Source organism: Heptranchias perlo, chromosome 6 (genome assembly GCF_035084215.1).
Source record: "Heptranchias perlo isolate sHepPer1 chromosome 6, sHepPer1.hap1, whole genome shotgun sequence".
NCBI classification, from domain to species: domain Eukaryota; kingdom Metazoa; phylum Chordata; class Chondrichthyes; order Hexanchiformes; family Hexanchidae; genus Heptranchias; species Heptranchias perlo.
The window spans coordinates 57251389-57279092 of record NC_090330.1 but is presented as its reverse complement, the minus strand read 5'-3'; the positions used below and the strand labels follow the sequence as shown (position 1 = coordinate 57279092).

General features: G+C 40.7%; 1 protein-coding gene across 3 annotated transcripts in view; it reads left to right on the top strand.

The window, feature by feature from the left end:
• Positions 1-27704, top strand: part of LOC137323010 (neutral amino acid uniporter 4-like) — a 429467-nt gene that overhangs the window by 108029 nt on the left and 293734 nt on the right. The window contains exon 11 of one of the 3 annotated variants that reach the window (XM_067986346.1): positions 13779-15690. The exons of the other annotated variants lie outside the window; for them this stretch is intronic. Within the exon in view, the coding sequence (XP_067842447.1) occupies positions 13779-13794 (16 nt within the window). The 3' untranslated portion in view covers positions 13795-15690. Of the gene's footprint in view, positions 1-13778; positions 15691-27704 lie in introns of those variants that run through there. 3 annotated transcript variants of the gene reach the window in all.

Here is a 27704-nt window from a genome sequence, read left to right as displayed (position 1 = left end):
ATAATTCTAACAGGACTAGACAGACTAGATGCAGGGAGGATGTTCCCGATGGCTGGGGAGTCCAGACCCAGGGGTCACAGTCTCAGGATACGGGGTATGCCATTTAGAACTGAGATGAGGAGAAATTTCTTCACTGAGGGTGGTGAACCTGTGGAATTCTCTCACAGAAGGCAGTGGAGGCCAAGTCATTAGATGTATTCAAGAAGGAGATAGATACATTTCTTAATGCTAAAGAGATATGGGGAACAGGGTACTGAGTTAGACGATCATCCATGATCATTTTGAATGGCGGAAAAGGGCCGAATGGCCTACTCTTGCTCCTATTTTCTATGTTTCTAGCAATTCTCCTCTCAACCTTCCCTGCTCTAAGGAGAACAACCCCAGTTTCTCCAGTCTATCCATGTAACTGAAGTCCCTCATCCCTGGAACCATTCTAGTAAATCTTTTCTGTACCCGCTATAAGGCCTTCCCATCCTTCCTAAAGTGTGGTGCGCAGAATTGGACACAATACTCCAGTTGTGGCTGAACCAGGGTTTTATAAAGGTTCAGCATAACCTCCTTGCTTTTGTACTCTATATGCCTCTATTTATAAAACCCAGGATTCCATATGCTTTTTCAACTATTTCTCAACCTGTCCTGCCACTTTCAAAGCTCACATACCTACAGCAGTATGTCCTAGAGGCAACAAGGGGGCAAGCCATACTAGATTTAGTAATGAGTAATGAACCAAATTTAGTTAACAGCTTAACTGTGCGTGAACATCTATCCAATAGCGATCATAACATGATCGAGTTCAATGTAGTGTTTTAAAGGGAAAAAAAGTGAGTCAGCTGTTAAGATTCTAGACTTGGGTAAGGCCGACTTCAATGGGATGAGACAGAGACTGTCCACAGTAAACTGGGCAAATCTGTTAATGGGTAAAACGACTGATGATCAGTGGGAAATGTTTAAAGAAACATTCAACATGATACAGAATCGGTTTATACCCCTGAGGGGCAAGAACTCTCTCAAAAAAACAGCCATGGACAACTAAAGAGGTAAGGGACCGTATAAGACATGAGGAAAGGGCATACAAAAAGGCAAAAAATAGCACAGATCCTGGCGAATGGGAAAGATACAAAGATCAACAAAGAGTCACAAAACAGATAGTAAGAGCTACAAAAAGAGAGTATGAAAAGAAACTTGCAAGGGATATCAAAACCAATACGAAGAACTTTTATAGTTATATTAGGAATAAGAGGGTGGTCAGGAGCAGTGTTGGCCCCTTAAAAACTGAAAGTGGGGATATTGTCATTGACAATGGGGAAATGGCGGACATGTTGAACAATTACTTTGCGTCAGTATTTACAGTAGAAAGAGAGGATAGCATGCCGGAAATCCCAAGAAAACTAATATTGAATCGGGGACAGGGACTCGATAAAATTAACATAAGTAAAGCAACAGTAATGAAGAAAATAATAGCACTAAAGAGTGACAAATCCCCAGGACCAGATGGTTTCCATCCCAGGGTTTTAAAGGAAGCAGGTGAGCAGATTGCAGATGCCCTAACTAAAATCTTTCAAAGTTCTCTGGATTCAGGAACTGTCCCTCTAGATTGGAAAATTGCACATGTCATTCTGCTTTTTAAGAAAGTAGAGGGAGGGAAACCGGGGAATGATAGACCAGTTAGCCTAACATCTGTTGTGGGGAAATTGCTGGAGTCTATAATTAAGGATAGGGTGACAACACCTCGAGAATTTTCAGTTAATCAGAGAGAGCCAGCATGGATTTGTGAAAGGTAGGTCGTGCCTGACAAACCTGATTAAATTTTTTGAAGAGGTGACTAAAGTAGTGGACAGGGGAATGTCAATGGATGTTATTTATATGGACTTCCAGAAGGCCATTTGATAAGGTCCCACCTAAGAGACTGTTAGCTAAGTTAGAAGCCCATGGAATCGAGGGAAAAGTACGGACTTGGTTAGGAAATTGGCTGAGCGAAAGGTGACAGAGAGTAGGGATAATGGGTAAGTATTCACATTGGCAAGATGTGACTAGCGGAGTCCCGCAGGGATCTGTCTTGGGGCCTCAATTATTCACAATATTTATTAACGACTTAGATGAAGGCATAGAAAGTCTCATATCTAAGTTTGCCGATGACACAAAGATTGGTGGCATTGTAAGCAGTGTAGATGAAAACATAAAATTACAAAGGGATATTGATAGATTAGGTGAATGGGCAAAACTGTGGCAAATGGAATTCAATGTGGACAAATGTGAGGTCATCCACTTTGGATCAAAAAAGGATAGAAAAGGGTACTTTCTAAATGGTAAAAAGTTAAAAACAGTGGATGTCCAAAGGGACTTAGGGGTTCAGGTACATAGATCATTGAAGTGTCATGAACAGGTGCAGAAAATAATCAAGGCGGCCAATGGAATGCTGGCCTTTGTATCTAGAGGACTAGAGTACAAGGGGGCAGAAGTTATGCTGCAGCTATACAAAACCCTGGTTAGACCGCACCTGGAGTACTGTGAGCAGTTCTGGGCACCGCACCTTTGGAAGGACATATTGGCCTTGGAGGGAGTGCAGCGTAGGTTTACTAGAATGATACCCGGACTTCAAGGGTTAAGTTACGAGGAGAGATTACACAAATTGGGGTTGTATTCTCTAGAGTTTCGAAGGTTAAGGGGTGATCTGATCAAAGTTTATAAGATATTCAGGGGAACAGATAGGGTGGATAGAGAGAAACTAGTTCCACAGGTTGGGGATTCTCGGAGTAGGGGGCAGAGTCTAAAAATTAGAGCCAGACCTTTCAGGAGCGAGATTAGAAAACATTTCTGCACAAAGGGTTGTAGAAGTTTGGAACTTTCTTCCGCAAACGGCAATTGATACTAGCTCAATTGCTAAATTTAAATGTAAGATAGATAGCTTTTTGGCAACCAAAGGTATTAAGGGATATGGGCCAAAGGCAGGTATATGGAGCTTGATCACAGATCAGCCATGATCTTATCAAATGGCAGAGCAGGCACGAGGGGCTGAATGGCCTACTCCTTTTCCTATGTTCCTTCAGGTGTCTCTGTTTCTGCACCCCCTTTAGAATTGTACCATTTTGTTTATATTGCCTTTCCTCAGTCTTCCTGCCAAAATGTATCACTTTGCAGTTCTCTGCATTAAATTTTATCTGCCATGTCTCTGCCCATTCCACCAGCCAGTCTATGTTCTCTTGAAGTCTATTACTATCCTCCTCACTGTTTACTACACTTCCAAGTTTTGTGTCATCTGCATATTTTGAAATTGTGCCCTGTACATCCAAGTCATTAAAGTATATCAAAAAGAAATTAACCTCAGTGCTTGGTTTGCTTTTTCTATGGCCTTATTAACCTGCATTGCTACTTTGTGATTTGTGTATTTGTACCCCCAGATCTCTCTGCTCCTCTACCCCATTTCGACTTTTATTTTCCAAGGAGTATGGGGCCTCTTTTTTTTCCTACCGAAATGTACCACCTCACACTTATCTATTTTTGAAATTCATTTGCCAATTACACATCCATTCTGCAAGTTAATTAATGACTTGCTGTATTTTGTCGCAGTCCTCCTCGGTATTGACCATACCCCCGAATATGGTGCCGTCCACAAATTTTGAAATTGTACTTCCGATTCCTGAGTCCAAATCGTTTATTAAAATGGTGAACAACAGTGGTCCCAGCACTGATCCTTGTGGAACACCACTTCCCATCTTTTGCCAGTCTGGATTTTCTGTTTTGTAGCCAGCTTGCTATCCATTCTGCTACTTGTCCCCTGACTCCACATGACCTTAGTCATGAGTCTACTATGCAATATCTTATCAAAGGTCTTTTGAAAATCCAAATATGTTACATCTACTGCATTACTCTTGTCCTATATGCTATACCTAGTAATTTAGATTGCTCTTTTTAACTTAATCTGGCAACACCTACATTGGTGAACCTCAGTTTACATATTGGTCCTGGATTGTATTTGTTAGCTGCAGAAACTTGACAGTTGTGTAGAGGGCTCTCTAGTGGTACGATAACCAAAATGAATATCGTGTAAGGTGAACCATATCCTCTGAGGCCATACAGTAAATGAACACAAAGTCAAGTGGAAAAAATCTATAATACTTTGTATCTGTTACACATAATCACTGTTTGAAAACTCACAAATCAAAAATTAACAAAATCGGCTAATCTATTCCTGTGAAATCAATCATGTAATGTGCCAATCGGTGGATTGCATGATTCCCACAATAGTGAAACTTTTGGACATTACTGTAGGTGAAGTATTAAGTGATTTAATTCTTATAGTTGTACAAGGATGATAAAATAATTTTAGAGCAGACTGCTTTATCCCAATAATAGGAACATTTTAGGCATTAAGGTATATTGAGTGATGGTACAAAGGGCATGGAAGACATTAAACTTATTTTGTAAGTCAAAATACTTAAATACTACTCCTGATGCTAATCAGAAATACTATAGTCCCTCATCATAGTTTATACTACATTCCAATAAAAGTTTCTAGGACCTGGTTACTAATCAATCAGCCAAGCCAAATGTGTAGCAGCTCCAAACTGAAAACAGATTCTTTTGCTTTAATGAGTTTAATATGAATGTATCCTTGAGTAGTGGTGTGTGGTTATTTAGTAAACCATGATTAGAAACCATCAGGAGGTAAATTTCAGCATTGAGTGTTTGATCTCTTCTTGTGGTAAGATGGTGCACTGGACAGTGGCAGTACCTTTCATTGATGATGTTTGAATCCTAGACTGCAGTTATACTGCGCGTGCTGGCCCGTGACTGGTACTTGTTTGATTGTATGACATGAGCAAAAGCTGAACTTCATGTAAATTACTTCTACCATCATCTGACTTTCTGCTGTACGTTGAACTTCAACAGTCTAGAGTTTAAAAAAGGTCTGAAGCCCTTAACTGAAGCGGATTTCATTCTTGCTGCTTTAATTCACTGCTGAATTAGATCGCCAATCTAATTTAGGAGTTATAACGCTACTTTTGTGTCAATGCAAAGACAAAATCGCCTGACATTGGTGCAAAAGTGGTGAATAACTGTACCAATAGTTTATATTGTGTATATATACAATATAATATATAAATTGTGTATATATGAGTGGCGAAGGGCATTTATTTTTGTAATGTTTGTTTAGGGTTTTTCTCAAAAAAATAGTTGTAAGAACATTGGGATCGCTACCCTGATGCAAATATTTATCAAGGGTACCGGACAAATCCTAAATCCTGAACCCTTCACCGTAACTCCTTGTCAATGAATCATCTGTGGTTTACCACCTACTTTATGCCAGAAGTGAGTGGTGTCAAACTGTCTTACATCAAGCAGTTTGGATTGTATTAGTTTTTACTTTACTAACCACCAGTGAGGATTTACACAAGCTACTGAGTGAATGAAGTAACCAACTGTGACAGAAGTCCGACGACAAAGTAATTAACTAACGATTGTTTATTAACATTAGAATCATGGGCAGGGAATTTCCTCAAAGCTGCTCCTGCCCTGCCGCAGTAACTTTGCTGGAAACCCTGTTTACACATGAAAACAGGGTTTCCACCGTGACTCTGATGAAGTTATGATGGTGGAGCCGAAGCAGCTCAGAAGATTATGACTTTAGTTAGCATTACTTCAACTTAAATACTGAGTGCGAAAATAATTAGATAGGGTTAAGTGACAAAATAAATAAAAGGTTACAATAGCAGTTCGGTTATGTCACAGTAATTCAGCATTAAATGTTTGTTAATTATATATTTACAGTTGAAATCAGTGCCTGAGATTGATGTAAATTGGTAAGATTAATTTAGATTTTGAGTCCTTAGATAGTTGACAAGTTAACAGCATTAGATAGCCAGTCAATTGAATAGATTGAAGTCTATATGCTTATAATAAGCAATGTTTCCAGGACTTATACAACCTCATCCTTATGAGCTGCTTGCCTTACCTTCCTCATGACAGTAGTGTTGGCCTTCTGAGATGTCAGTGATGAATCTCCATCGGTAGAGGTGCTATAAATTCCTCCTGGGTCTACTTCTGGTTCAAAATCCTGAAATTCCCTACCTAACTCCATGAGAACACGATCAACCCCCTAACTGCTGCAGTTCAAGAAGAGGCCCACCCCTATCACCTCAGTGTAGCTCAGGATGGGCAATAAATGTGACCCTGCCAGTATCACTCATATCCCATGAACAAATTTTAAAAATAAAAACAGCTAACCTTACCAACTAAAGGGGGTCAAAAAACAAAACATAGAAAATAGGAGCAAGAGTAGGCCTTTCGGCCCTTCGGGCCTGCTCCACCATTCAAAATGATCATGGCTGATTGTCTAACTCAGTACCCTGTTCCCCATATCCCTTTAGCATTAAGGAATATATTTATCTCCTTCTTGAATACATCTAATGACTTGGCCTCCACTGCCTTCTGTGGTAGAGAATTCCACAGGCTCATCACCCTCTGAGTGAAGAAATTTCTCCTCATCTCTGTTCTAAACACTCAGCGGTTCAGTCAGCATCTGCGGACAGATGAGATGAGTTAATGTTTCAAGTAAAGGCCCTTCGTAAGCATTGGAAAAAATTACAGATGAGTGGCACTTAAAGCTTAACAGAACAAAGCGAAGGGGAAGGTGAAAAAGAATAAGACAAGTCTACAAGAGTGGTCTGGAGAGGATTGGCCTCCAGACTCACTACCCCTTCCTATGGAGGAGATTCTGATCTCCACTTAGTGCCTCCCCATTTAGAGTGGCTGATGTCTGGGTACCAGGTCCTTGTCTTTGTTTTAGTGCTGCTCTCCTCAGCGCCATTGTAGTGCCTGTCACTCTAGTTGTGATCTAAGGACTTGTTTTCAGATTTAGTAAATACACTATGGATGTGCATCACGTCAATTGCTAGAGAAGAATAATTCATTTTAATGTTTGAAATGTATTTCTGTGGTGATATATTTATATGGAAATAATAGTGTCCAGATATTCGTTTTTATTATAGGGGCTTGTGCTTGAACTGTATTTGGTTGGCGCAGGTGGGGTAGCAAGAAATACAAGTGGTTTGAGTTGTTGGTAAAACGCACATATTGCTTGAGCCTCGTTCAAAAGGGTTCTACCAATATCGAAGTGATGAGCTGAAACCCCAAAAATCTCACCAAATTTGAGGACCAGGAATAAGGTTTGCATGGGAAACTAATTATTGCAACTGGTGCAGTAATTTTAGCTTAATGGTCACCTTCGCATAGTAATGTCTGGTCACTAGCATCTGAAAGTAGTTGGCTTGCTGCAGGATCATCATGTAGCTTACTGCTGTCCAGTTTCCCCAATTAGGATATGTTTTCAGTGAGTTATGAATACAGTATACAGCCAGGGACCTACCTGTTCAATGCCTGACAGGTAGAGATAGCACTGAGCTTTAGGAACCTAGCATTAATTCCCTCCTGATCTTTAAATGCTTACTATTATTACCAGATTCACAGTGTTTGTTTTCAGCTTATTCTCCATTCTGTTGCTATAGATATGGAAGATAAAAGGGAAGAAATAACATTTCCTTTAAGGAGGATTTAAGAATGTTAGTTTGTGTCTAAGCTTGTTGTATTTTAGCTAACTAGCAAAAGGAAAAAAAATTCTGATTCAACATGATCTTACAGTGGAGTAGATGCCATTTGTCAAAAGAATTGAGGGTAAAAGGTTTCAGGTCTATAACATTTCCTTAGATGAACAATCCTCCAAACAACTTCCACAACAGTTTTAGTGTCTAGAAGTAGATTAAATACTCTGCAGAGGTGAAGAGATTTGTGATGGCTGTCACTGCTGAGAAATGTTAATGATCAGCAAAATATGTAGCAATATATATGGGTACAGACCTCGAATCTTGTAAATTAAGAACTAAAAGGACTTGGTTTCAATATTTCACCTGCAGTTCTTTCTTTGGCATATAAAATCTTTGTCTTTGTTATTGATTGAGCAGATATAAGAGATGAAGTAAAAGCTTGTAAATGATTATGTCAATGAAATAGTATCCCGAACTGCATGTCCAGAGATAAATCAAAGCACTGCACTGCTTAGCATGTGGTCTTCTTTCGAAGTTCTATATAGGTTTCAAATGAAATGAAATTAAATAGAACAAGTTTCCCAGTTGCAGTATTCTCAGACTCGCTTTTGTGTAGTTGTGTTGGTGGAATTGGGCCAGAATTGCTGGAATTATAGTGACATGTTAATAGCGCTTGCCATTATTAATTCGTAAGAAAAATTCATCAATTTGTGATGCAAAATGAATGCGATGTCAACGGTGAGCTAAAAAGTCCAATTAATGTTGTTTGCCGTGAGATGCAGCAATTACTGGCCCATTGTGTCTCAAGACTTAATAATATATTCTTCCAACCACCTGCGTGGCAAGCCTTGTCATCTTATGCCTGTGAATGTAATGCTTTTCTATTGTAAAATAAATGTGTTGTCCCCATGACCCATTTAAAAGGGTGGTTTTCATTGGTGCCGCCTTAGTCTAGGTAGATCTCTAGTGTCAATTAGAAATGCTACCGCTGGAAGGAAAGGTTATCTTTTCTCGCCATGGGTGGGCTGAGTGCTTAACCCACCCTGGCAGGCCTGAGATATGGATTCTCACTCGTTGGGGTTAATGGGTCACCACCAGCAACTAGGAAAGATCTGGTGTCCAGAAAATCAAGTTTCAAACTTAAAAACAACTGTGCATGTGCATAGTTTGTGCACACGCAGTTGTCCGTCACTCCAGTGCTACAGAATTTGCCCTGCAATATAAAGTGGCCATCTGTGTGATGTCTCCCACCTTGAGGAAAATTAACACTGTTTTGCCTAGAAGTCAACATTAATTTGGCCACATAGCAGTGTAGGCAATTGGCCCAGCTGTTCACCAGTTCTCTAGTCACATATCCCTATTTTATGTAGTAAAACATATATTGATTTGCCTCTGGAGTAGAGGAACAGTGTAGGATTGCTACATGTTTGTACCTAATGCTATGGCTGATTGATTGCAAATTTTTGTAATCAAAGTTCTGACTGGCTAACTTTATTGCTTGACTAGTGATGAGGAATTCAAACTGCTTCTCCAAGTCTGAGGGAACATAAGAAATAGGAGCAGGAGTAGGCCAAACGGTCCCTCGAGCCTGCTCCACCATTCAGTCAGATCATGGCTGATCTTCGACCTCAACTCCACTTTCTCACCCGATCCCCATATCCCTTGGTTCCCCTAGAGTCCAAAAATCTCCATCAGCCTTGAATATACTCAACGACTCAGCATCCACAGCCCTCTGGGATAGAGAATTACGAAGATTCACAACCCTCTGAGTGAAGAAATTCCTCCTCATCTCAGTCCTAAATGGCTGACCCGTTATCCTGAGACTCTACCCCCTAGTTCTAGACTCTCCAGCCAGGGGAAACAGCCTTAGTGGCTACCTTGTCAAGCCCTCTCAGAATCTTGTATGTTTCAATGAGATCATGTCTCATTCTTCTAAACTCCAATAAGTATAGGCCCATTTTACTCAATCTCTCCTCTTAAAACAATCCTCTCATCCCAGGAATCAATCTAGTGAGCCTTCGTTGCACTGCCTCTAAGGCAAGTTTATCCTTCCTTTAGATAAGGAGACCGAAACTGTACACAGAGACTTGCTTCCAACTTTTTAAATAAAGACAATGATAGTGATTTAAATTTGTTCATATCTACCATTGCAGATGATATTTCTAAATGTTGGCAATATTGTAAAATGCTATTGAGAGTACCTGAAGGATATTTTGTAATAGTCATGTTTTTGTTTCCTGTAACTTGGGTTTATTTTGGGGGTGGGGGGTTAATATTTTAGCCTACTCTATTTAGTGAGCCTTCGTTTGCTATGTCCCAGAGGGTGCTTTCACTTGCTTGGATACCTAGGTTTTTCATATCTCTGTAAGGTGACCGTTTATCTTTTTTTTCTCTTTGCATTTTATGACCAAAAGAAAAAAAATGCTGGTGCAATCTCTTTGGTGCCGGAGCCTTTGAATACCTTTCAATGGTAGCAGCAACTCTGCACCTCCTGAAATGTGTTGCAACTTGACTAGCTTATCTGCTGTCTAATGGCTTCAGTGTCCTCATCAGTTGGAGCAAATATCAACTTCAGTCAACTCACGAGGCATAATAATGCTCCCCTGTGACAACTAGCATTCCCTCGGTCGATAGATTTCATTTCTTAGCTGTCAATTAGTGGAATGCTGCCTCAAGGTCTTGGAATCGATGCCTGCCACCATCTTTGTGGATCCTTGTCCTTGACCATTGCAACCGTAAGATCTCAGGACACTGTCTTACAAGATGTTCGTGTGCCACAAGTCTGCAACCGCAAAAACCTCTAAATTGGTCAATCATTCTATTCTTCATTGGCATAGTCTTGTTGAGAATGAAGAAAACATTAGGCATTATACTCGTGATAGGAGCAGTAGAGTCTTGTGCAAAGAAGGCTCACCATGTTCATTAGAAAAGCTTTGACCTTTGATATTTTGGGACATTATTTTATCATTTTTATCCCAATGTATTTGAACTGATATGCATTACGCCTTATTTTCGGGCTAAAATGGGCACAATGCTGACAGAAGTGGGACGGCCCACGCCCAATCTGCACGTGGATTAAGGCCACTGCTAAATTCATTGGGTCCAGGCGTCCATCTAAAACAGGTTTTAGGTCTGTTGTGTGTATTAATTTGGAGTGTAACACCCGTTGAAGGATACCTCTGGAAAATCTGTACACGATAAGTGAAGCCTGCCCTGCCCCTGTGGCTGTCAATGAAGGGAACGTTTTTCTTAAATTTAAATTAAAAAATAACCTCACTGTGGAGCCAGGAAGAGCAGGAGTGCTCCTCTGACTCCACAGTCATTGTGATCACCTCCCCCCCCCCCCCTTCCGGGACTCACTTTCGGATCACTGCCAGCGAGGCAAACAGCTTGACAATCGCCATCCTCAATGCGCAAGCTGCCTGTGAAGGTGCCAGTAGCTCTCTCATAAAATGTTGATTAGGCCTGAGGTCCAGCCTCGGGCATCCTGGTTGGGGCCCAGATGAATTTCTACCCCATTGCATCCTAAAGCCACTTCAGTTTCCCCCCCCACCCCCCCCCCCCCCCCCATGTATAACTCTTTACATCTGGTTCCACTGAACCGAGCTGCAATTTTTACTTGTCAGATTCCTACTGAAGGGAATAACACAAATTAACATCACTGCGTTTCCACTTTTTTTCATCACCATAGTAAATCTTTTCTTTCATAAATTTGAGTATCTGCATTACTAACCGCTATGGTTCCGAAAATAAGACTACTAGATAGCTCTCATCTTTGCAAGTTCTCGTTATAGATTATAACTCCCTCACCCCTGAAGCCATTTGGCACAAAGACATAGGTACGCTCAGACTACACCCAAAGCCCTTCCAAAAAGTCCTGTAGGAAGATCTTTTGCTCTCAGGATATTTCATCACTGGGATCAGCTAGATGGACCACTGTGGTCTTTTCTAGTTTTTTTTTAAACATTATGTACCTTAGATTGAAGAAAAGAAACCACTATTATAAAAATAAGCTTGTATTTATATAGTGTTTTATCATGTCCTCAGGATGTCCCAAAGTGCTTCATGTCCAGTTAATTACTTTTGAAGTTAATTACTTTTGTTGTAACATAGGCAAACAGTAGCCAATTTGAGCACAGCACATGAGCAGAATAGCCATTTAATTTTTTTTTGCAGTGGTGTTTGAGGCAGGAATGTTGGCCAGGACTCTGGGAAAACTCCCTGTTCTAGTTTGAATAGTGCTACGAGACCTTTTATGGACAAGCAGATCCGGCCTTGATTTAACGTTGTCTCTGAATAATGGCACCTCTGGCAATGTGAAGATAGCACTTCTACTTATATAGAGCCTTTCATGACATCCCAAATCACTTCACAGCGAACAAAGTACTTAGAATAATAGAAGTTTACAACATGGAAACAGGCCCTTCGGCCCAACATGTCCATGTCGCCCAGTTTATACCACTAAGCTAGTCCCAATTGCCTGCACTTGACCCATATCCCTCGATACCCATCTTACCCATGTAACTGTCCAAATGCTTTTTAAAAGACAAAATTGTACCCGCCTCTACTACTGCCTCTGGCAGCTCGTTCCAGACACTCACCACCCTTTGAGTGAAAAAATTGCCCCTCTGGACCCTTTTGTATCTCTCCCCTCACCTTAAATCTATGCCCCCTCGTTATAGACTCCCCTACCTTTGGGAAAAGATTTTGACTATCTACCTTATCTATGTCCCTCATTATTTTATAGACTTCTATAAGATCACCCCTTAACCTCCTACTCTCCAGGGAAAAAAGTCTCAGTCTATCTAACCTCTCCCTATAAGTCAAACCATCCTAGTAAATCTTTTCTGCACTCTTTCTAGTTTAATAATATCCTTTCTATAATAGGGTGACCCCATAATAGGAAATCGCAGCACCATGCAATGAGATAAATGGTCAGATAATTTGTTTCAGTGGTGTTGGTTGAAGAATAATGTTGGCCAACACAACAGGAGAACTCCCCTGTCTATCTTGAATAAAGCCATGGGATCTTTTACATCGCCTTCAAAAGTCTGCACCTCTGAACAGTTCAGCATTCCTTCAGTGCTGAACTGAAGTGTCGGTCTGGATTACATACTCAAGTCTCGAGTGGGGCTTTAACCCACAACCTTCTGACTCAGAGGTGAGAGGGCTAACGTTGAGCCAAGGTTGACACCCAAGTGCAATTAGAGATCCCAGGGTAGGATATATGGTGTGTTACACTAGGATACATGGAAGAAGGGAGAATCAAAAGGCCTGCAAATGAATGGCTTTGGGAAACAGACACATGCATGCCCAGTGATGTAATGGCCATTCATTATTAATTCTTTGCTAGGCGTGGCCATGTGCATACATGGATGCAAGACAATTTCACTCACTCCCAATTTTAATCCCCTACCCATCTCTCCTGAACCCGCAGACGCCCCCTGGGGGGCGGGCCCTGTGGGCCCTGTTTTCCACATGTGAGTCCAGTGAATATCGGCAGGATATACTGTTGATGAGGCATCACGGCTGAGCCCTGATCCTGTCCTCACTTGATGTCTATGCAATTTCAAGCAGGAGTCACTGGACAATGATCAGGACAAGATACCCTGACAGATTTCTCCCCTCCCTAGCCCGGGGGCACTGGAGCCAATTGTAGGGCCCCTACCCCGTAAGTCGGGTGTGATCAGCTAACTCAGCACAGGCCTGAGATGGAACCTGCTGTGTGCCCTCCTGCAGACAAGAACATTGCCTCCCTCCTGCAGACAAGAACATTGCCTCCCTCCTGCAGACAAGAACATTGCCTCCCTCCTGCAGACAAGAACATTGCCTCCCTCCTGCAGACAAGAACATTGCCTCCCTCCTGCGGACAAGAACATTGCCTCCCTCCTGTGGACAAGAACATTGTCACCCACCTGCCCCACTGTCTGGTTCAGTAGTGTTTGGACAAATGAACCTCCCCAATATACACACACCATTTTTGTACCTTTTTTTTTTGCTCGATGTGAGGGATGTCAGTGCAGTGGAACGCTTCCCATTTCAGGTACCCAGTATCAGCAAACACTTCCAGAGCAGTTACAGCACGGGGTAGATACAGAGTAAAGCTCCCTCTACAGTGTCCCATCAAACACTCCCAGGGCAGGTACAACATGGGTTATACACGGAGTATAGGTGGGTGCAAGGTTGAGGGGACAGCTCCTGACCCATGTGGCTGATGTGTCCCTTCATGTTTTCCAGGTGTAGTGTGGGATGACGTCATCCTTTTGTGAAGTGGCCTTTGGAGCATCCTGCAATTGAGATGACGTCTTCCTGGCTGCGTTATGCCTCTTGGATGTTGGTGCTAATGGTATCCAGCCCCTCCTCTTCCTCTGCTCCTTCCTCCTCAGGCAAGATGATAGTACCTTCTGAGGTATCAGCGATGGATTGGGGTGTAGATATGAATTTCAGATTGCCAGCTTACGAGGAACTTTTTTTTAAAAAGACTGCTGAAAAAGACTTTGCATAAATATTTGTTGGCCAAATTCTGTGAATGTAGATAAAAGTAGAAACTAATATTGTGTTTTTATCTGTTGCACAATGTTATGGGTATCCATAATCATGTAAGCTTACATTGTATATGGTTGATGTTTTTAATATAGTGTGTATTATATCATCCATATGTTAAAGTAAAAATGTCAAATCCTGAGGGCTTTGTAGGTGAGATTTCCTCATTACTCAAGCAGTTTAAAAATTATGGTCACTTTTCTTTTTAAGTGACGGTGTTCTTTTTAATCCCCCTTCCTTCACATAGGTTAAATTTGAGCCATCTTCCCTTTTAAGGACATTGAAGTGCTTTGTGCAGTCTTCAGTATCCTTTCTGATTTTTAAAAGTTTTTGGTGCTACTCTAGTGAGGTATTGGATGCCCACTAACTGCATGTAACGGGCATTTTGAGTCCATAACTTCTATTGAAGTATGAAGCTCTTGCTTTTTTGAAATGTTTTTGCACACCATTTTCCTTAATCTGCTGCTAATGTAAAATAAGTTATACTTTGTGAGGTCTATGGGATCATTTTCACTTGTTAAGCTCTGTAATATTTATTGTTACATCTTACATTCTACCATTGGTCTATTAGTCTACAAAAATGTGGAAAGGAGTACACTGACAGTTAATGTGTCATGTAACTGATGCTCAAATAACTTTAATGCCAAAAAAGGCAATCTACCCTAAATGTTTAAAATCATGAATTTGTTGATCAGTTTTTGCCTTCCAGATTGGTTTTAAGCTCCTCTTCATGGATGGCAGCCATGAGATTTTACAAAGGAGTTTTGAGTTTTGCTGCACTTTGGAAACTTTTTGATTTAGATGCCCTTTCCAATACAGTGTTGCTATCAGTGAGGGCCCTGGCTTTAGCTGGCAACACTGTAATGTAAATAATGCAGTACCGTTGCCATCGGAGGAGCTGGGAGATGTTGTTGCACTGCTCCTCCCAAGGGTAGAGGTGCAGCTGCCAGCAAATGTTTACGTTTGCTGCCATTTTTCTGATCACAGGGATGCTGAGTGCTCACCCACCAGTACACGCCTGGGGCAAAGATGCGGCAGCTAAGAAGGAAATGTACAAATATGCCTTGCAGACAGTAGTGCTGTGAAGTCCAACCTGCAGTGTAAATAGAATGACTTTTGCAGTAATGGCAGCTGCATATTGGGGCTATTTTTACTCATAGTAATTCTGTAACATAAAGGGGCATCATTGTTTCATCATCTTGTCCGGCGATTGAGAGGTTTTAGTCTTTGGGACCGGCCCAATGGACTACAGTCTTTTTTTAGTCCTGTGGTTTCCTATGTGAAATAATGTTAGGCAATATTATCAGGTTTTCACTAGTTCATTTAAGGTATCCAGTTGATAACTTAACACACTATTGTACAGACAGCCTGAGAGAATAAGGCTGTATATTTTAAGGTAAAGGACTAGACAGTGGTGAATAACCAAAATGACATTCAGTGGCACAAAGTTTTTATTTTTATTTATTATAGAAATGTTTTCTCCCCACTGCATAAATATTAACCCTACAAATGCCATATAAGCAAAGAACACAGGGACACAGCCTGATATGTTAATTCTAAGAGATGCTTTCTTTTCCTTGTATCGTCTTTGTTTCTGGAAAATAATAAAAGCATCTTCAAAAAAAAATCCATGTGTATTTAATCCTGTCCAGTCACTTTAATGGTGAAGGGTAGAGAGAGGCGTATTCTTTTTTTAAAAAAATGAACACAATTTCAAATGCTTAATGGGTTTACATTTATATGTTGTATAAAGCAATGAATAGGCAGGGCATTGGCATTAGGTATGATAATTTAATATCAAGCTGCTGCGATTTAGCATAACCAAAATTTTCAACCCACAGGTGGGATGTTTGCTTAGAATTATTTTCTTTGATTGTAATTCTATCTTGTTTGACATTTGCATAATAAATATATATTCACCAGCAAAAATTGACATATTTAAGGTACTTGCCAAAAGAACCAGAGGTGAGATGAGGAGAAATTTTTTTATGCAGTGAGTTGTAATGATCTGGAATGCACTGCCTGAAAGGTTGGTGGAAGCAGATTCAATAATAACTTTCAAAAGGTAGTTGGATAAATACTTGGAAGGGGAAAAATTTGCAGAGCTATGGGGAAAGAGCAGGGGAATGGGACTAATTGGATAGCTCTTTCAAAGAGCTGGCACAGGCACATTGGGCTGGATGGCCTCCTCCTTCTGTGCTGTATCATTCTATGATATAACCAGCACCTTGCTACTTGAGGAAACTAGCTGGATATTTGTGGAAACTCACCTGATATTGACGTTTGGTGATTGTTAGCGTCATGCCAGATTACATTTTCCTTTTTCTATTCAGTTTCTCCTCTGCCATTTCTTTGCTGAAGTGGTGACTCAGACTATGGATTCAGTTCGAGTGGTCTGCAAACCTCCCCACCCCTCCATACCTCATAGTGGCTGTTTATTTGTGAGCCTGGACATTGAATGTTGGTGGATCATTTAACTTTGGGGGAGGGGGAGTTGAGCCTGATCCTGCCTTCACCTGACATTCGTGCACATGCATTGTCCAGCATAGGTCACTGGATGGCAATTAGGAACAGAAACCTGACTTTAATTTTTCCTCTTCTCGGGGAATGCTGAAACCAATTGCCACCTTTCTTACAGATCCTCCCCTCCCCGTGGCCTCAGACGAAATGGACTAACGAAGTATTGACCAGTGTTTGAACCTGGAACTTTCCTGGTCCATGTGGTTTAGTGCCACACCAACCATTGCATTTAGTCATTATGCCATTGGGGGAAACTCGAGACTGCATTTTCTAAATAAAGAGTCAGAAGAGACTTTGTGAAGTCTTTAAAACATACTTTACGTTAAGGGGCCTTGTGCTCACTTTCTGTTAACAATATCCATAATTCACACAGATCAGATCTAAATATGTTTCTGTGATGACCTAGTGGGTAAAGAGGCTGGCCAGTGTAGCACCACACTGTGCAACCAGCCTAGTTTTGTGCTAATTGAGTTGTTCTCAACTATTACGGCAGTTGGAGTGGTGCAGTTGGCCCAAGTGCTGTGGAACTAGGGAAGGGAAAAACCAGTCAGGACTCCTGCTCCTGATCACTGTCCAAGTACTCCTGCTGAAAAATGCACATGTGTGCATATCAGGTGAGGACAGGATCAGACTGACTTATGCACTCCATCCACAGTAAAATTGTTTGCTGGCTTGAAGAGCTATCAATTAGTGAGGTATCAGAAGTTGCCAGATGACCATGGAACCGTACGCCAGTAAGGGTTAATGTTTTCAGGGGTGGGGAAAAGAAAAGACAAAAGCTATTATGCTTCCCCTCTGTAAATTTCCCTATTAAATTAGTCGAGGCTGTTCTGTGATCATGGCCAGTAAAAGGCACGGCCAGAGTGGACCTGAGGGGTGAAATTTAAAAAATCAAGACAAAAAGTGACGTCACAGGAGTGCCGAGGGTAAGTCCAGTGTAAGTATTCAGTTTATTGGAAAGGTGTGGTTAGTGGTTAGTGTTTTTAGTGGTTAGCCTATTAGCATTAAAAAGCCCTAAAACTAAACACGTAAAAAGAGTGTAAAACTAGTTTAAAGTAGATAAATTATTTAGTTTTAAAAATAATAAAAATAAACCAAGTCAATTAATTACATTAAAAACTTTGATTTAATATATAAAACAAGGTTCGATAGGGATGGCAGGGCAAGGTAGTGTGTCGTAACTGCAGCATGTGGGAGTTGGGGGAGACCAGTGAGATCTCGAGCGAACATGTATGCAGTAAATGTCTGCAACTCGAGGAACTTTGACTCAGAATTGTTGAGCTGGAGTTTGAGCTGCAGACATTGCGATGTATCAGGGATGGGGAGAGTTATCTGGATACTTTGATCCAGGAGGCAGTCACACCTCTTGGGTTAAGTAGTAGTTTGGATTTGGTCAGTGGTCAGGGACAGAAGGATGTGACTGCGAGTCAGGCAGGTATGGGGACCCAGGATGTAGTGATGGAGGAGCCTCAGACTTTCACCTTGTTCAACAGGTACGCGATACTTGGTAACTGTATGGATGAGAACAAAGGCTGGGCCACTTTACCACGACACCGTGGTACAGAAGGCCATTCAAGTGTGGGGAGTAAAAAGGAATGTGATAGGGGATAATATAGTCGGGGGATAGATACTGTTCTCTGCAGCCGTGACTGGGAGTCCCGAAGGCTCTGTTGCCTGCACTTTGCCAGGGTTAAGGATATCTCCTCACAGATGGAGACAAACTTAGAGCATGAGGGGGAGGATCCAGTTGTTGTGGTCCACATAGGAACCAACGACATAGAAAGAACCAGGAATGGTTCTGCCGAGGGCGTTTGAGGAGCTAGGGTCCAAATTAATAAGCAGAACCTCAAAAGTGGTAATCTCTGGATTACTACCTGAGCCACGTGCAAATTGGCATGGAGAGTTAAATGCATAGCTCAAAGAGAGATGTGGGGCACTGGCGCCAGTACTGTTCGGTTGGGACGGGCTCCACTTCAACCGGGCTGGGACCAGTGTCCTGGCGAATCAAATAACGAGGGTGGTAGATAGAGCTTTAAACTTAAAGTAGGAGGTTCAGGTAAGTGTAAATTTATAAATCTAAAGAGAAAAGTCAAAGCCATAGAGCAGTGTAGCGATTTGGTAAAGATAAACAGACTGTCAGGAAGGGACTGAGAGTTCAACGGTAGGGCATCAGTGAACAAGGTCAAATCAGGGGAAAATAGTAAAGTTAAAATTAAAGGCGCTTCAACTGAATGCATGTGACAAGATAGACGAATTGATGGCACAAATAGAGATAAATGGGTTTGATCTAGTAACCATTATTGAAATGTGGTTGCATGGTGACCAAGGTTGGGAACTAAATATTCCAGGATATTTGACTTGGAAAAGTCAGATAAAATGGAAAAGGAGGTGGGGTAGCCCTGATGAAGGATGACATAAGGATAGTAGTAAGAAAGGATCTTGGCTTGGAAGACCAGGAAGTAGAATCAGTATGGGTGGAGCTAAGAAATAAGAAGGGGTAGAAAACACTGGTGCGAGTAGTTTAGAGGCCCCCGAACAGTAATTATACTGTTGGACAAAGTATTAATCAAGAAATAAGAGGAGCTTGTAACAAAGTTAATGCAATAATCTTGGGGGACTTTAATCTTCATATAGATGGGGCAAATGGATGAGTTCATGGAATGCATTCGAGACAGTTTCCTAGAACATGATATGGAACCAACCAGGAAACCGAGTATCTTAGATCTTGTCTTGTGTAATGAGACAGGGTTTATTAGTAATCTCATGGTAAGGGATCCTCTGGGGAGAAATATCATAATATGATAGAATTTCATACTGAGTTTGAGAGTGACACAAGTCCAAAACTAGAGTCTTAAACTTAAAGCCAATTACATAGGTATGAGGGGTGAGTTGGCTAAGGTTGATTGGGAAATTAGATTAAAAGTTATGATGGTAGATAAGCAATGGAGAACATTTAAAGAAATATTTCATAATTCTCATCAAATATACATTCCATTGAGGAATTAAAAGTCCACGGGAAAAGTGATCCTTCCGCGGCTAACTAAAGAAGTTAAGGATAGTATTAGATTAAAAGGAGAGGCTTATAATGTTGCCAAGAAGAGTAGCAAGCCTGAGGATTGGGAGAGTTTTAGAAACCAGCAAAGGATGACCAAAAAACTGATAGAGGGAGAAAATAGAATGAGAGTAAACTAGCAAGAAATATGAAAACAGATTGCAAGAGCTTCTATAGTATATAAAAAGGAAGAGAGTTGTGAAAGTAAACATGGGACTCTTAGAGCCTGAGACAGGAGAAATTATAATGGGGAAAAAGGAAATGGCAGAGATGTTCAACAAATATTTTGTATCTGTCATCACAGTAGAGGAAACAAAAAATATACCAGAAATAGTGGGGAACCAAGGGTCTAACAAGAGTGAGGAAATTAAAGTAATTAATGTTGGTGAAGAAAAATTACTGGAGAAATTAAAGGGACTAAAAGTTGACAAATCCCCTGGACCACACCTGGAGTACTGTGTACAGTTTTGGTCTCCTTACCTAAGGAAGGATATACTTGCCTTAGAGGCGGTGCAACGAAGGTTCACTAGATTGATTCCTGGGATGAGAGGGTTGTCTTATGAGGAGAGATTGAATAGAAGGGGCCTATGTTCTCTGGAGTTTAGAAGAATGAAAGGTGATCTCAATGAAACATAAGATTCTGAGGGGCCTTGACACGGTAGATGCTGAGAGGCTGTTTCCCCTGGTTGGAGAGTCTAGAACTAGGGACGTAGTCTCAGGATAAGGGGTTGGCCAGTTAAGACTGAGCTGAGAGAGAATTTCTTCACTGAGGATTATGAATCTTTGGAATTCTGTACCCCAGAGGATTGTGGATGCTGAATCATTGTGTATATTCAAGACTGAGATCAATACATTTTTGGACTCTTAAGGGAATCAAGGGATTCCCGTAGAATCCCTTGATCGGGGATCAGGTGGGAAAGTGGAATTGAGGTTGAAGATCAGCCATGATCTTATTGAATGACTGAGCAGGCTCGTGGAGCTGTATGGCCTGCTCCTGCTCCCATTTATGTTCTTACGTTCTTATGTGGGAATGAGCTGTAGTTATTCCCTAATTTTCTTGAACTTCTGTTGGTGCTTCTTCCTTAGTGACATGATCAAAATTGGAAGCTATTGTGGGTGCAAACCCACGTTCCACATGGAAAAGAAGTAATTCAAGGGTATAGCAACAGAGGTAGAGAGATAATAAACATACAAATTGTGAGGAGAGAGAGAAAAAGCCATATTTACAGAAGAACTGGAAATGAAGGACACCAACAGATATACATAACAGAAAGAAACAACTCCCGGAGAAGCTAATCAAGAGTAAAAGAGAGGGGTGAGAAGTCAAACCTCTGAAGAATTACAGGTTGAATTTCCTCAGTGAGAGGGAGGAGAAATACTAAACCCTCTCCCTACATTCTAGTGACAAGGAAGAGAGATGAGAGATCCTCAGAGGTACCCAACACAGCAAAGTATTATATACCTCTAGCATATCAAACGGCTGCTGATAAAATTTTAATTAACTTAAATGGCCATTATCATGGGAGTCATGAGAAAGGGGTTTGTACACTGAGATTTCATACATTTCGGCAGGCCATTCAACTTGGTTGGCTCCGCTGTAATGATTTTATAGGTGCAAAATAAAATGGGAGCAAGAGACCTTCAGCACAGGTGTGACTCATAGACCTGATTTTATGTGCATCTTATCCTATGTTTATTGCCTTTTCACAAGCTCCCTATTTGAAGTGTAATTACTTCTGGCAGAATTCGCCCACAGCAGTTTCAGAGAGAAAATTAATTTCACTTAAAATTGTAGAACGAGCATAGCATAGAATCATTTCATGTGCACAAATTCTCCCCAAAAATGTTCAAAGTGTTCCTCATCAACTTACTGTGATTCAGCCATATTGCTTAATTCAGTTCCCTAGTTTAGCAGCTTCTCTCTAGCATCCCTATGTATTAATTACTGTTCAACAGATTTCATTGTAGTTATAGAATGTATCTGTTCCTAAAGGTGCTTGTTGACAGTTCTTCAGTAAAAGTTCACGAAGGCTTATTGTTAATGGCTTCCACACTTAATATGGAAATGCTGTGCTTGAGTGTTGCTGATTTTTTAAAATTATAGCTCCATTTATCTCATTGTTTCAAGTCCTTTGTTCTGGGGTAACATTTTGTATTCGTGAAGTATAATATATTTTCCATGTTGTTGTTTTGTGATGGTTTGAGAGCAAATCTTTTATAAACTACATAAAAATCGAAAAATGAGTAAACTTATTGAGCCAAATTAAATTTTTTGTATGCGCAGTTCCCAAATTGCTATTTTGTTTGGTGGTATGAACTATTGTCACATGCAACTAAATATTTCTCATAAGTTTCCACTGTGCTTTTTCATCTATACAGTAAAAAAATCTTCGTGATGGAAGAGACTAAATAGTATATTGGATATAGTGAGATTATTTCCTCATTTGGTTGGTGCAACAAGGAACAACTGGGAGGAGAGATGGGCAGAAAATTAAAAGTTATAATATCTCTGCATATAGTACAAATGGTGTAGAGCTACAGCATTCGTGCCATACCCTGAGGCAGATTCATGTGCATTGTTGAGCCAGACACAACGTGCATCCAAAAATGTATTAAAATGTTAGTCTTTGTTCCCTTCTTTGTGGCACAGCAGGTGCAAAAAGTAATAGGAGAACAGCGCACATTGCACAGTTGTGTTGGAGTTGCAAGATGCTGTACAGATTCAATTTTACAATGCTGCAAATATAATTATCCATCCCATAATCCACACTAGTAACAAAGCATGATTAGTGAATGCATTTTTAATTGAATCTTTGTCTCTCACTAACCAGCTTGTAGTGACGTACACCGACAACAGAATGTATTTATGTTTTTGCAATGGCTACTGTATCCTAAAGATTACTGAGTTTTGAAAAATTACATTTTGCAAGCGCATGCAGTTATACATATCAGAGCACGCCATTGAAGTACAAGTCTCAAGCAATTACTTTGATGTATTGATTTATACTGTACACTAAGAACAGTGAGCCTCATTGTTGAAGTAGAGATTTGTCATTTCAACAACATCAGAACTTGAGGAAAGGTTTGTGTTGGTTTAGATTCTTAGAATTGCGGTTTGGACTAGATCCATGTATTGTATTTTGCAAGATCAAGAGGGGGCAAATCAAACTGGATTAAATTGGCTGCAGGATATAGTTATAAGTCCTATTTTAGATGCTGTGATTAAATAAAGCTGTCCTTTTAAGTTAAGGGAATGTACATGTATTTGACAGATCAAGAGTCGATTGAGTGAATGAACAGCCACATATTGGTTTTAACGTAGAGCACTATCCCAAGGTGCTTCACAGAAGAGCAGATCAGTCAAAATTGGACGCCGAGCCCAAGTAGGAGAGGTTGAGGGGGGAGGATGATCAAAAGCTGAGTCAAACAGGTGGATTTTAAGGAAGAGAGGAAGATGGAAAGGCAGAGGTGGCTTAGAGAGGGAATTCCAGACCATGGAGCCAAGCATACCTGAGAGCACAGCCACGAATGATGGGGTGAAGGGCGGGGCAATGCACAAGAGGCCAGAGTCAGACGAACAGTGAGTTTGGGGGAGGAGGGGAGGGTGTGTGGGTGCTGTAGGAATGGAAGAGGTTACAGAGATAGTGAAAGGCAAGGCCATGATGAGAATTAAACACGAGGATGAGAATTTTAAATTGGAAGCGCTGGGGAACTTTGAGTCAATGTAGGTCAGATGATAGATGAACGGATAGTGTGGGATAGGAGACAGTAACAGAGTTTTGGATGAGCTGAAGTTTACGGAGGTTGGAGGCTGGCCAGCAGAGCATTGTAATAGTCTAGTCTGAAGCGACAAAGGCGATGAGGGTTTCAGTGGCAGATGGTGCGGAACAGGAGCAGAGGCAAACAATGTTAGAGGTGGAAGTAGACGATTTTTGTGATGGAGAGTGTATGGGAATGGACGCTCGGCTTGGGGTCCATTAAGCCGTTGAGTTTATGAACCGTGCGGTTCAGCCTAAGACAATGGCCAAGGGGGGGAGAATGGAATCAGTGGCGAGGGTGCGGATTTTGTGGCAGGGCCAAAGATGATGACTTCTGTCTTTTCGATGTTTAACTGGAGGAAATTCTGCCTCATCTATGATTACATATCAGACAAACAGTTTGACAATACAGAGTCAGTGGAGGGATTGAGTGAGGTGGTGGTGGAAAGGTAGAGCAGGGTGTCGTCAGCATACCCGTTGAAGCTGACCTACCCTCATGTTTGTGGATGATGCTGTCGCCAAAATGCAGCATGCAGATGATGGCAATGTGACAGGTATAAGTAGGTAAAAGCCAAGTTCAGGACCAATCATCTAGATGAGGAAGGGCATTTTACCCATCTTAGTTCATTTGTCTGAAAAACCCTATAGTACTCTTATTGCAGCATTAAATTGTTTCTTAAATAATTCCAGGGATTTTGTCTCCACTGCTCTATCTGGGAGTCCATTCCATGAGTTGATCACTTGTGAAGAACAACTTCCTGATAGTCCTAAATTTACCTTTTATTAATTTGAACCTGTGTCTCCTGTCCTAGTCTTGCAATTTAATTTCAAGTAAATTTCCATATTTACCTCCTCCATACCATTTACTATCTCAATAAGATCACCTCGCACAAGGTTGAAAATCCCAGGTTTCCTCAATCTCTCCTTATAACTCAAACCTTTAACACTAGGGATCATTCTCATAGTTCTTTGTATTGCCATCAATACTTAGATGTTTCTCCTGTAGGTCAGTGGCCAGAACTGAACCCAGAACTCCAGGTGCGCTTTGACTAAAGCGTGATACAGGCTGATCATAGCTTCCTCTGACTTGTGTTCTACTATTTTTACTATATAGTTTTATTTTCTTTGATTATTGCTCTGCATTGTTTGGACATGTGCATCGAGTCTCTAGCTCTTTTTCAGCTTCGTGCTTGGCTTTCTCAACACCATTCCTGGAGTAAGTGTGTTGCCCATTTTTCCTTCATGCTTAACTAAGTTGAGGAAGTTGGTCAGGCAGGATCGCCCCCTCCTGGTTCTTGCTGACTATTATTTACTAGGTAGTTATTGTACAGATGATCCTTAAATTTACTTCTGATTGATTCCATTATTTTACATAGTATTGAGGTGAGACTAAGTTGCCTTTGTCTTTTTGTTGCCCTTTTAGAAAATGGTCACCAGGTTAGCCTGTTTCCAATCTACTGGTCCCTCCTCAGTGTCCAATGACTTCCTAATAATCAGTCAATACCTCCCAAATCTATCTAGTCTGTCTTCTGGAACAAGTATCATATACCCCTGGCATTTATTTGATTTATGTCCTTTTAGCCTGTCTAATACTTCATCTCATTTATATTGAAGTTATTATTGTTTCGGCCATCCTTGCTTGGGAGGGGGGGAGGTGGGGATGTTCATGTGTTCCTTTGTGAATACTTGGAAGTAGTTGCTCAGAATATTTACTATCTTGTGCTCATCCTCTATTTCAGCCTGTTTGCATCTTTTATGATTCTCATCTTTTCCTGTTGAAGTAGGTAAAGAATTTCTTACTGTAATGTTTTGCATCTCCAGCTATTTTTTTCCCCTGGTTACTTGGTCCCTCTGCCCTTTTAATGTATTTCTGCATGTTGATATTTTCTAGGAAGTGATTACTACCTGCAGTGGTTTCTGGGTAGAATAGTGGAGGCAAAAACCCTTTAGTCTTCCCACAGGCAGTGGGATGCTATGATTGGGGACTGTAGGTTTCTATAAAAGAATGAACTTGTTAGGGAGAAAGACCTCCCTCCTCTATGTTTATCTTTGTGGAAAGATGCACAATTCTTTGAGAAAAGGCTAGAATAGCCACTTGAGGCAATCTCTAATGATGCCATATAACATATCATTGATAAGGCCCTCAAATAGAGTGGGTAACAGTAGATAAACTTGCCTGACTCCTCTTTAGAGAGAAATAGGCTCACTCGGTTTTTCATTTCCCTGTATACAGATCTGGAATAAAGTGCAAGTTTCAATCATACAATTTCATAGTTTCCACTTTCTTTGAGGATCACAAGGTACAAGGGTGACAGCATTTTCAAAGTTGATGAAAGAAATACAAGTAGGATTCCCCTGAGCCTTTACAACATTGTGATCTAGCATAAATCCACAACCTGCCCCATCCATTCAACAGTAACAGAATCCAGCCTTTTCCCTTTCAATTACACTACAGGCCTCCAATGTATCGCTATATAAACTGTGGCAACACAAGGAGCAATCTTAAGATCCACTGATGTTAGTGAGATTTCTCATTAGTTTTCAGTCTCACTTGGATACCCCTTATTGCAGATAGAAACCACAATTGTACTCTAGGACAATGCGTATGTGTGCTTCAAACAAAATCCTGTTCCCTCATCTTCGAGGGCTCCAAGGTGAGTTATTAGTCTTTAGCATTGATCTCCAAGACCAATATGTTGGACATGTTGGAGAGTTAAGGGTTAATAATCGAACTAACCTGTATAACTACAACTGGTCATGGAGCAACAGGCATTCTAAGATAAACAGAAAACCAGTGGGGTTTCTAGGAGAAGGAAGGATGGGTTATATGGCCTACTTCAAATGTCAGATAATGATCTACAAGGGATGCCAGTGCATAGAGATAGTGACTGGGACGACATCGACCATGGGTGATTAATGTATATCTTTAGTAACTAGTGTAATAAATATAGGCAGAAGGATCAATTAACCATGGTATAGAGTGGATGTTAAGTAAATAAGCTGTCAATAAACTGTTCTTGAAAGATTCTGAGAACAGATGGATCAGGAAGTCCTGTATATGGAATGTAACTGTGAAGTATGCAATTAAGACTTTTTACGTAAACAAACTGTTCTTGCAAGGTTCTGAGAACAGATAGATCAGGAAGTCTTTTCTGTGAAGTGTACCTTTTGAAGTAGGCAAACCAAGGTGTAATAGAAGGTTTTTCCAGAGTTGTTGGGAGAGCTGGAAAGAGAGAGAAACCCAAAGCTACTCCTGTGTATGGTATAAATTGATCACCTACGCTGTATATGAATAAAGTCTGTTCTGTATACTCCACTATCAAGTGTCTCGTACTTACTCAAAGCATGTTGTTGTGAACCATAGAAGGAAAGAGGTCAACAATTACTCCCTTTTGCCTAGAGCAATTTTTGGGAATTGGGTGTGAATATTGTCCATCCTCTCCTCCTCTTCTTACCACTAACTAGGCGATGCAGTGCAGTCTACTTCCTCCTAATGAAATGCTTTATTAAGAGTTTCTATCTGTGCAGCACACTCCTGCAGCTTTCCAATCTCCATGCACCATGATACATTGGGTTGGGTGGCAACTAAGTATAATGCTAATTATAGAACAGTTCACTAAAGAGTATGGGTAAACAGTCCAATTCTGTCTAGTTCCATTGCTGGAACATTGATCAAAAGATGTGTGTGTTCCTAAGTGATTATTTAATTTGTCAGAATTAAGATAGCTGAGTTCAGTGGAGACTGTACATTTGCAAGAGATTGAATGCAGTATTTTTGCATGTTCCATTTAAGCAGTTGGTGAGGTAATGTGATTGGGCACAATTCTGTCTGCTCTGCCGTGTGGGCTCCCTGTTGCATTGTCACTGACCTACCCATATTATGGTAATGACTCTGTCTTTGTCTGTGGGATTTAGGACAGAGTCAAGGTAGGCAACCAAACAATCAGAATTTCCACCCGAAGAACCCCAGAATCTCCAGATCTCAACTCTTCCTTTGAAAAAACAGGTTAACGTCTCGGGTATGGACTGTTCATCAGAATTAAAAAGCTTTCCAGTTCTGATGAAGTGTCTACACCTAAAATATTAGGTTTTCTCCTCTTTACAGAGTCTGATCTGCGCTGTTTCCTGTTTTTATTTGTGAATTAATCATGTTAAGTCATATGATTGTATTAAAAAAAAGCAGACCTATTTCCAGTGTTGCAAGTGAAATTAAGAGTTTATTATATAATTGACTTTTTAACATTTTGCTGCTGCTTCTTGTTGAGCAATAATAGTTTTGATGTTGTATTT